A 10,841-nucleotide genomic window follows, 5' to 3' on the forward strand; every position below is an offset into this window, starting at 1 on the left:
AGCTACGTCAATAGGGAAGGTTGAAAGATCGTCGATGTCGCCTAGAGGGGGGGTGAATATGCATTTTAAAATAATTACGGTTTAGGCTTTAACAAATGCGGAATAAACCTAGCAGTTAATTTGTCAAGCACAAAACCTAAAACAACTAGGCTCACCTATGTGCACCAACAACTTATGCTAAGCAAGATAAGAAACTATGTGATAGCAAGATATATGACAAGAAACAATATGGCTATCACGAAGTAAAGTGCATAAGTAAAGGGGCTCGGGTAAGAGATAACCGAGGCACGCGGAGACGATGATGTATCCCGAAGTTCACACCCTTGCGGATGCTAATCTCCGTCTGGAGCGGTGTGGAGGCACAATGCTCCCCAAGAAGCCACTAGGGCCACCGTAATCTCCTCACGCCCTCGCACAATGCAAGATGTCGTGATTCCACTAAGAGACCCTTGAGGGCGGTCATCGAAACCGTGCAAATGGCAACCCTTGGGGGCGGTCACCGAACCCGTACACTTTGGTAACCCTTGGGGGCGGTCACCGGTACCCGTCAAATTGCTCGGGGCGATCTCCACAACCTAATTGGAGACCCCGACGCTTGCCCGAAGCTTTACACCATAATGATTGAGCTCCGAACAACACCAACCGTCTAGGGAGCCAAGGCACCCAAGAGGAACAAGCTCTAGAGTGCCCAAACACCCAAGAGTAATAAGCTTCTCAAACTTTACTTCCACGTATCACCGTGGAGAACTCAAACCAATGCACCAAATGCAATGGCAAGGGCACATGGAGTGCCCAAGTCCTTCTCTCTCAAATCCCACCGAAGCAACTAATGCTAGGGAGGAAAATGAGAGGAAGAACAAGAAGGAGAACACCAAGAACTCTAAGATCTAGATCCAAGGGGTTCCCCTCACATAGAGGAGAAAGTGATTGGTGGAAATGTGGATCTAGATATCCTCTCTCTTTTTCCTCAAAAACTAGTAAGAATCCATGGAGGGATTGAGAGTTAGCAAGCTCGAAGAAGGTCAACAATGGGGGAAGAACACGAGCTCAAAGTATAAGGTTGAATAGGGAAGAAGACCCCCTTTTATAGGAGCTCCCGAATCCAACCGTTATGTGCTCAGTCCGCGCACGAGCGGTACTACCGCTCAGGGGAGCGGTACTACCGCCCGGGAGGTAGAACACGGAGAGCGGAGCGAAACAGAGTGCGTGGCAAAGTCGTATGAGCGGCACTACCGCTGGAGCCAGCGGTACTACCGATGACCGCAACGGTACTGCCGCTTGGGACAGCGGTACTACCACTTGTGGCGATAAGCGGTACTGCCGCTCCGGCCCGGCGGTACTACCGCTGGGACCGCGCACAATGCCTACTACGAGCACATGGAGAAGGAACAGAGAGGAGGGCCATTGAGCAGCACTAGGAGTGGTGGTAGACGCGGTACTACCGCTCCTACTGCCGCTGAACCCGACATGAGAAAACCACGTCTCGAGTCAAGGCGGTACCAGCGTGGAATCGGAGTCGTACTACCGCTTATGGCCATGGGCGGTACTACCGCTGTGAGACAACGGTACTACCACTTGTGGCGATAAGCGGTACTGCCGCTCCGGCCCAGCGGTACTACCGCTGGCGCCATCCTTAAGCCACTTCCACGAAAGCAAGTAAACTCCACGGAAAACCAGAACTGTCATAACTTCTGCATATGAGCTCTGAATTGAGCAAATTCAAGCTTGTTGGATACAAGACGACGAGTAGCATCAAAACAGCCGAGAAGAGGTAGGGGAGGTATGCCAACAAATAGAGGAGTGAAACCTCCAACCGAGAAGAACCGGCAAAACCTCCAATATCGAAAACATCATAGAAGATGCACGTGAACTCCGTTTTCGATGAACTCGAGCTTGTCATCAAGATGACCACAAGCTCCAAAACTCACAAAGAGAAGAACCAAATAAGAACCAATAAAGATGATGCAAAGATGCAATGGTTTGAGCTCTCTATGAATGATACGATCAAGCTACTCATCGAGAGCCCCCCTTGATAGTACGACAATCGATCCTATAACCCGGTCTCCCAACTACCATCATGAGATTGGTAAAATAGAAAACCTACCAAGGGCAAACCTTTGCCTTGCACATGGTCCACTTGAGCTAGATGATGACGATCTTGACTCCCTCAAGTTGGACCACCTTTCTTGATTGGGTTGACTCGATGAAGACTAGTTGATTGCTCCCCCATACTCCACTATGGGTGAGCCACTCTTCCGCACATCTTCACAAGTTCATTGTCACCATAAAGGACGACAAGCTTCAAGCATTTGATCTCTTCGTGATGCTCCACTTGAACTTGCACACCGCAACCTTTCTTGATTGTGTTGACTTGATGAAGACTAGTTGATTGCTCCCCCATACTCCACTATGGGTGAGCCACTCTTCCGCACATCTTCACAAGTCCATTGTCACCACAAAGGACGGCAAGCTTCAAGCATTTGATCTCTTCGTGATGCTCCACTTGAACTTGCACACCGCAACCTAACCCCATAAAGAACCCTCACGAAGACCATGGGTTAGTACACAAAGCGTAATTGACAATGCTTACCATACCATGGGATCACTTGATCCCTCTCAGTACATCTTCTACGCTTTGTGGGTTGATCAACTTGATTCACTCTTTGACTTAGTCTTGATCAACCTCTCACAAGACCAACCTTTAGGTAATTCCTTGAATAGCACCTTGGTCGACACAAACTTTCCTTGAAACCAACACATGTACTCCAAGAAAAGCCTATGGACAAAACCTTCAAATATAACTCAAGGCAACCATTAGTCCATAGAGATTGTCATCAATTACCAAAAACAAACATGGGGGCACCACATGCTCTTTCAAAGGTCATCTTTAAGCATTGTTTTCATGATGCAAATTCTGTTGCTCACGAGCTAGCTAAGTTTAGTTTTTGTAATAAGTGTGACAATAGTTGGGCTAATGAACCACCTGCGTTTTTTACTTAGCCAACTAGTAAACGATGTAATCATTCTTTAGTTCAATAAAGCTAGCCATGATGGCCTTTCCCAGAAAAAGGAAAGATCTAAGATGAAACCCCATCAAAATTGATATTGATATGTACAACTTCGGCACAATGTTGCTAAATCTCAGTTGACTAAGACGTGGTTATGTCTTAGTCGATGCTATATTTACGAGATCTTACACTCCGTGCAAAATTTTCTTTTCTTACGTGTTAGAGCAACTCTAGCCGATCTTCTAAAAAAATAGAGAAGTATCCAGCCAAGTAAAATTCAGTGGAGTATTTTTACTGCATTAACTTTTGGCCGGATGTAGTCGATTCCCTAAATAAGTATAACGGAGTAAAAAAATGGATATGCTGAATAGAGATTTGATTTAAACAAACTTCTAACCAAAATTCGACACATAATTCACATTAATGTCAATCAAAACATAGTATACTTTAAGGGATTGGCTAGAACCCATCTAGTTGAGACATAACTATGGTCTCATTCACGTCAGCTGATGTCATCCTAGTTCTATCCCGTTTGTTTTTCACTTTTTCTTTTTGGGCTAGCCTAATGTGTTTTCTTGTCTTTTCTTAGCCTAGTAACTTTTCATGTTGTGTGGCAAGAGGCTTGAGCAGAACCACTAGTGTTATTGCGGTGCTGAATAGGAGCAGAACTACTAGTTGTAGCAATGATGAAGCTAGGTGAAAACTTGTAAGAATTTTTTTTATAATTAACACCACAAACTAATTAACCATGACTTTTTGTCAATTTCCTTTTGTTCCATTTTGCTATAATGCGTTGGCAAAAATGGCGCCGCAAGTATAATAATAGAGGTATGTCAATTTCCTGTTGCTCCATTTCCACATAAACCATGTGATTTTTTATTTTGAAAATTGTTTGCTGATTTTGAAACGTTCACGTACTTGAAAATATTTGTCAAATACGAAAAATGTTCATGAATGTTAAAAATGATCATGAATTTAAAAAAGTTGGTGAACTTTAAAAATCATAAATGTTACAAAAGAATCATAATTTTTTTAAATAATGAATTTCGGGGATAATCACAAGTTCTCAAAATATACATAGCCTTTTTTAAATCTCATGATCTTTTACAAATTAAAAGGAGAATAAAAAAGAAAAAGGAAACAAAATTATTGAAACCATGCAGTTGCGACATGCCTTAAAAACGTGTCATTGCGATCCCATTTAAAAACTTACCCTTGGAACCCATCTTGAAAAACATGTAGTTGCGACCCCTCTTAAAACATGCAGTTGTGACCCCGTCTTAAAAACATTTAGGTATGACCCCTTTTGAAAGCATTTGGGATCCACCTTAAGAAACATTTAGTTTTGACCAGCCTTGAAAAAGATGCAGTTGCAACCCCCTCTTGAAAACATACAGTTGCGACCCCTCTTGAGAAACATGCAGTTGCGACCCTGTCTTAAAAACATGCAGTTGCAACCTACCTTGAAAACATGTAGTTATGGCCCCACTTGGAACGCATGTAGTTGCGACCCCATCTTTAAAAAAATGCAGTTGCGACCCCGCCTTAAAAACATGCTGTTGCGACCTACCTTGAAAACATGCAGTTGCGGCCCCTCTTGGAAAACATGTAGTTGCGAGCCCATCTTGAAGAAAATGCAGTTTCGACCTCTCTTGAAAACATGCAGTTGCAACCCCTCTTGAAACATGCAGTTGTGACCCCGTCTTAAAAACATTCAGCTGCGACCCCTATTAAAAACATGCATTTGCTACCCACCTTAAAAAAGATGCAGTTTCGACCAGCCTTGAAAAAGATGCAGTTGCGACCCCCTCATGAAAACATGCAGTTGCGACTCCTCTTGAGAAACATGCAGTTGTGACCCTGCCTTAAAAAAATGTAGTTGTGACCTACCTTGAAATCATGGAGTTGCGGCCTCTCTTGGAAAACATGCAGTTGCGACCCCATCTTGAAAATATGCGGTTGCGACCCCTCTTGAAAACATGAGGTTGTGGCGTCATTTTGAAAACATACAATTACGACCCATGTTAAAAACATGCGGTTGAGGTCCCTCTTGAAAACATACAGTTGCGGCCTCATTTTGAAAACATGCAGTTACGACCCACCTTAAAAACATGCGGTTGCGGTCCCTCTTGAAAACATGCAATTGCGACCCACCTTTCAAACATGCAGTTGCGATTTCTCTTGAAAAACATGCAATTGCGACCCACCTTTCAAACATGTTGTTGCGATTTGTTTTAAAAAACATGCATTTGCGACCTTGCCTTAAAAACATGCAATTGCGACCTCTCTTGAAAACATGCAGTTGCAGTCATGTTATAACATTTGTAGTTGCGTGTCTAGTGGTGGATATGCAAGTGACCCCGATAACTCCCCCTCCAGACCACAGTTGCGACCCCTTTTTTTTCAATCTCAACTTCATTATTGTGTTGACACAATGAATTTAAAAATTAAAAAATTATAAGATTTTGTAAAACTAAAACCTAAGCAATCATTTCGAAATTGTAAAAATGAATATTAAGCTAAAATAAAATAAATATACTAAAATTAAGAAAAGAGAAAATAGTGAAACAATGTTCTAGGAGTACTATGTACAATGAAATAAGAAGAAAAAAAATCTGAAAGCAAAAAAGCAACGACAAAGGCACAACACAACCAACTCCCCGCCACCTGAGACAAACAGCAACTTTGCTACAGCTACGGACATTTGTTACAGGTTGCAATCTACAGGAGTACGTGGGGCAAACTAATTGGAAATTAACTGGGGTCACACCACTGAATTCACGAGGGAGGAGGGATTACAGGTGGGGCCGTAGTCGTCCGTAGAGGGTAGCCCGTATGGTGCTGCCCGTAAGTTTAGAATTTTGGGACAAACATGTCCAACAGCCTAGCGTGTGCTGAGCGAAAAAAACAACGACAAAAAAAAGAGATCAGATAAAACTCACGCTCCCCACATATCTCCACAAAAGCACGAATTTTGACGTGAATGAGCTCGTAGATAAAACTCAGCTAGCTGAGTTCTAGCAAATCCGGCACTTTAAACAAAAACTTTTGGCCTAGCGGTAGAATACTTTTTTGTTGCTGGTTAAGCAATGGAGTAAAATACATACACGACTATAGGTCTTAAGAGAACGGCTTTTTACTTCTCTAACCAGTTTTAGAGGATGGGGTAGAGTTGTTCTTATGTTACTTGACTCGAATTTGGCTTAATATCAGTCGACTGAGAATTAGGCACATCTATTTCGACTATTTTGATTCATGTGGTTTTGCAGCATTCACAGATATAAGGAAAGCTATATACTCCCTTTGTATACAGACAGATACATTCGTTTGAACGACAATTTTCACAGATATAAAAAAAGCTATATATCCCTCTATATACAGACAGATACATCCGTTTGAGCGACAATTAATATGAGGGGAAGGTAGTATAAGAGCACACTTCAACTCTTCCCCTCGAGTATAAGAGTACGGAATTGATCGGGCTGAACGCTTGTCGGGTCACATTCATCTGCCTACATAACTTATCCAGAACCAAAACTCGATATGTACTCAGCCGACCAGCAATTTCCGACGGCTCGTCGGCAAAGTCGAAGCTCAATGCCAAGCCACAAACGGCGACCTCAACATTTCCTCGCTTGCGTACCACCTCAAACGGAGCCTCACACGTTAGCGAAGAGCTTGTACGTGCCGGCGTCGAGCACGATCTGCCTGACGGCGGCCACGGACGCGACGATGGCGACGGCGGAGAACACGACGGCGATGGCGGTGTTGAGCCAGAACACGAAGCCCTTCTTGGAGGGCTTGAAGGTGAGGTTGTAGAAGAGCGCCGGCACGGCGAAGTCGAGCGGCATGAAGCCGAAGGCCCCGATGAGCGCATTCATGTCGCCGAAGAAGGGTATCATGGCGGCGATGGTGGTGCCGAAGGCGACGGCCAAGGTCCGGGACACGAGGCGCGGCACCACGTTCCGCGCCGCGTACTGCCCGGCCTTGGGGTCCGACAGGAGGCCCTCCAGGACCTCGTTGGTCGGCTGCAGGTACACGGTGGCCGTCGCCGACAGCTGCACCAGCGTGAAGAGCTCCGCCATGAGCAGCAGCCACACCGGGATGACGGGCCTGCCGTCCACCATGAAGTTGTTGAGCAGCAGGCCCTGCGCCGCGTTGCCGAACGCCCAGTACCCCGCCGTGGCCACGCTGAAGAAGGTGGTCACCACCACCGCGTAGCACAGGCACAGGCCCTTGAACATCTTCCCCGTCACCGGCGCCGCCACCGTCGCCTGGATCAACAAAGCCACGGATTAACAAAGCTCTCTTTGAGATTCATCAGAGGGTTTATTCAGACGTTCAGGTACCTGTATCTCGGGGATGATGCCGTTGCCGTAGGTGGTGGCGATGACGGCGAGGGCGTTGAAGACGCCGTAGACACGGGCGTGGGTGTCGCCGACGATGGAGTAGTCCTTGGGGGGCGCCCGGTCGGAGGTGCCGAGGTAGACGCAGCCGGCGACGGCGCAGAGGCTGTAGGAGAGGCAGAGCAGCAGGGAGACGAGGTTGACGTGGCGGAGGGAGTGGAAGGACGGCAGCTGCGCGAGGATCACCAGGAAGACGCCGAAGATGGCCACGAAGACGTAGAGCTTGATGGCGCCGCCGGGGCTGGCGATGAGGTAGATGGCCTTCATGCTCTGGCCGGCGAGCAGCGTGGACGCGACCACGGCGCCGAAGCACACCATGAACTGGATCGGCCCGATGTAGTAGCGCGCCCACCCGGGCCCTGCGTCAGAGAAGCAGTGTCAGTAACATGCTCGCCAATTTATTTATTTTTGCTAGAATGCCATTCGATCGTAGTCTGCACATTTCTGCTACGGTCGTTTCTCGTTTTCACCTTCGGAAATTGCTCTCCTGCCCTGCCATGCCATGCCGGCGGCGAGCCCACGGTGGTACTCCCTTCGTAAACTAATATAAGAGCATATAGATCACTACTTTCGTGCCCCCGCCCACACCGTCAAGACCAGATCTGTCGCCTGTGCGAGGCGCATGCAGGAGTCGCAAATTATTGGAAGAAGATGCTCACGTGATGGCATCTCATGATCCTTGGGTCCGAAAGGCTGGAGCTAACTGCTGGATGTCGGCTAGTGCTGGTAGTCCTTGACCACGTGCTTTTGACCTCCCATGCATCGGTGATCGGTCATGCATGCATGACCAAAGCCAAAGCAATTCGCGGGACACTGCCGTGGACTGGTCCAACACGCCCATCACTTGCCCATCGGTGCCACACACGTACAGATGTCGGGCATGCTGGTGTTACGCTCGAAACATATGACGGCAGGATAACGCCACGTACTACAGGAAGGTCGTGCGTGAGCTCTTTGGATATCGGCCGGCCGTGCCATGCTTGACGTGGACTCGTGCGGCCGTACACGGCTCCACGGCGGTGTGTGCAGCTGAACGGTTGCATCCGTATAATAATCGCTGGATGACGTGTCAATTATGTTGTTATTAGTGTACTATATAACTGACCTAGTATGTCGGCGGCCATGTCCCTGAAGCGGAGCTGGCGGCGGCCCTGCTGCGCGTGGTGCTCGAGGACGCGGGAGAGGAGGTTGTAGGAGTAGAAGGTGACGGCGGCGCCGACGACGAGGCACACCATCCCCGCCGACCACCCCAGCGCCGCGAACGCGAACGGCAGGCTCAGCAGCGGCGGCGCCACAATCGACGTCGTCAGGTGGTACCCGCAGTGCAGCCATGACCCTGCAAACACGCACATGCATCAACAACATGTCAGTTCATGATCAACAAGCGATGATTTTTGTTGTTGTTAACATGATAATGGCATAATAATGTCACGCGCACGCTGTCAGAAAATGGGGCCCGGCGTTTGTGCCCAGCCCGGTCAAAAGTTGGCGGATATCAGAAGCCCCACGAATCCACCGTGCACCACGTCGAAGAAATCATGTGCCGAGGATGAACTTGTTTATTATTCTTGCGTGTGCTAAATTCCCGGAGGCGCGCGTCAGCGCACTCAACTCTTCTCCTCGGAATCGGAACACTGATGAGCGTGTGGTTCAGGGGTCAACAGCTCAACGTACAAGACGTGCTGGGAGACTTGGCATTGATACTGACATAAACCTACAGCCGCACTTGTTATTATTCGTCTTCTCTAGCTCGAGTGGATAATCATGTATAGTATGATTACCAGCGTGGAATTTCAAGCCTTGCCGGCCGACCTTTCAGTGGTCTATTTTCTGCAAGACATTGCTAGTTAATGTTGTCCAGCGTGTGCAAATATGGATGTGTGATGAATGTATTGTATCCGCGAGATGGTGATCGTGTACCAGTCCGATCCGGCCACGGTGCACACACCACTACCAACACCTCGTTTAACACACAAGGAATTGCCGGAGGTGCAAAATTCAGTGGAAATCCTACGTTAACATTAGTGTACTTTTGGCAGTTCCCTAGTAATATAATTACTTAATGCAAGTTGAGAAAATATTACTTGCTGGAGCATCATAGTTAGACCAGTTGACTGGCTGCTAAGCAGACTAATACATGTTGGGGTGATCTGGCTGCACATGCTTAGAGACACTAGATAATATTTGGTGCACATGTTTTCTAGGAATAAAAATGAAGTGCTCTGCGCACATTTCGCGGGAATGCACATGGAGGCGTATGGGGTATGGCTATGGATGGCCAAGAATCCCAGCATGCCGCGGGTACTGTTGTGTTTTGCTTCTTTCTTTGCTGCTAAAGAACATTTGGGCACGCAGGGTGAAGAGGGGAGGGAAAGTAAAAAAAGTGACATCTGCAGGGGGGAAAGCAGGTTCGTAGAAAGCACAGCTCTCGTAAAGCTATCCGTCTAAAAAAATCACATAAAGTAGACAGTGAAAAAAGGATGAAAACTCTTGAAAGGATAGATATGGGCAAGGGGCCAATTCAACACATGCATCCCCTACCCAGCAAGAACTTTTGACCAGGAGATCATCATAGGTGGAGCTCCAATGGCATGGCCAAATCATTGCCTTGTAAAACAAATCTTGTTAGCAGCTACTCCTACATCGATTTTATCTTGCTAGCAATAGCATAGCCAAAGCCACCTTCGCTCCCTTTGGTAGATATGTACAGTTGGTAGTCAGGGCTGCTGTTTTAGCTGGGGCAACCAATCAACAGTTTCATGCAGCGGCATGATCCTGACGCTCTCTCGACGAACACATGCGGTCATGTGCTCCCCTGACGCGCTACAGAAGAGAAAGAGAGGATGGGTGTAGGCACCTTTGGACTGGAGGACGAAGAGCGCGCCGGCGTCGAGCTTCTGGCCGACGGTGTCGCCGCCGGCCTCCATCTTCTTCGCCTCCTCCTCCTCCCTGCTGGGAGCCCCCATGCCGTCTAGCTAGCTCGCTAGCTCCTGACAGGCGGGGGCAGGACAGGACAGGCCCGGAAAGAAAGGTGGCTAGCCGAGCTACCAGTGGCAGACTCACACGTCGTGAAAATAATCTCACGGATCGAGAAGGTTCTCTCCCCCTCTCTTTGACCCCTTTGCTCGACCGATATGTGCAGGGAGCCAAGAGCTGAGCTACCCCCCTATATAGGCGCCGCGGTGCCGTGCTGAAAAGCCGACTGATGAGAGCGCACGCCAAGAGCGCGCGCACGTATCAGGCTCCTGAATCCTGATTCTCTTTGGCCGCTCCACCGGCAAAATAACTGAGCCTACAGCAAAATACTTACTTCGTCCCATAATATAAGAGCGCTTTTGACGGAGGAAGCAATTAACACGTTCAGGCATGCTTTTCTTGAAAAACAAAGGCATGCGATTATACTGATTGTTACACCCAGGTTTCGTTG

General features: G+C 47.7%; 1 protein-coding gene across 1 annotated transcript; it reads right to left on the bottom strand.

The window, feature by feature from the left end:
* Positions 1 to 6,287: 6,287 nt before the first annotated feature.
* Positions 6,288 to 10,543, bottom strand: LOC123062653 (GABA transporter 1). The gene is made up of 4 exons (XM_044486264.1): positions 10,272 to 10,543; positions 8,520 to 8,750; positions 7,358 to 7,773; positions 6,288 to 7,282 (listed from the first exon to the last, which is right to left on the bottom strand). Exons 1-4 carry the CDS (start codon positions 10,378 to 10,380, stop codon positions 6,668 to 6,670), a joined length of 1,371 nt encoding a protein of 456 aa, XP_044342199.1. The 5' UTR covers positions 10,381 to 10,543; the 3' UTR covers positions 6,288 to 6,667.
* Positions 10,544 to 10,841: the final 298 nt, after the last annotated feature.

The sequence above is a fragment of the Triticum aestivum genome, chromosome 3A, assembly GCF_018294505.1.
Source record: "Triticum aestivum cultivar Chinese Spring chromosome 3A, IWGSC CS RefSeq v2.1, whole genome shotgun sequence".
Taxonomy (NCBI): domain Eukaryota; kingdom Viridiplantae; phylum Streptophyta; class Magnoliopsida; order Poales; family Poaceae; genus Triticum; species Triticum aestivum.

Bases quoted from the DNA above. Each gene is read 5' to 3' on its own strand.
- LOC123062653 (XM_044486264.1), bottom strand. From the start codon at position 10,380: ATGGGGGCTCCCAGCAGGGAGGAGGAGGAGGCGAAGAAGATGGAGGCC. The intron at 8,751-10,271 runs GTGCCTACACCC...GCGTGTTTGCAG, and splicing joins CTTCGTCCTCCAGTCCAAAG to GGTCATGGCTGCACTGCGGG. The intron at 7,774-8,519 runs GTCAGTTATATA...TCTCTGACGCAG, and splicing joins CATGGCCGCCGACATACTAG to GGCCCGGGTGGGCGCGCTAC.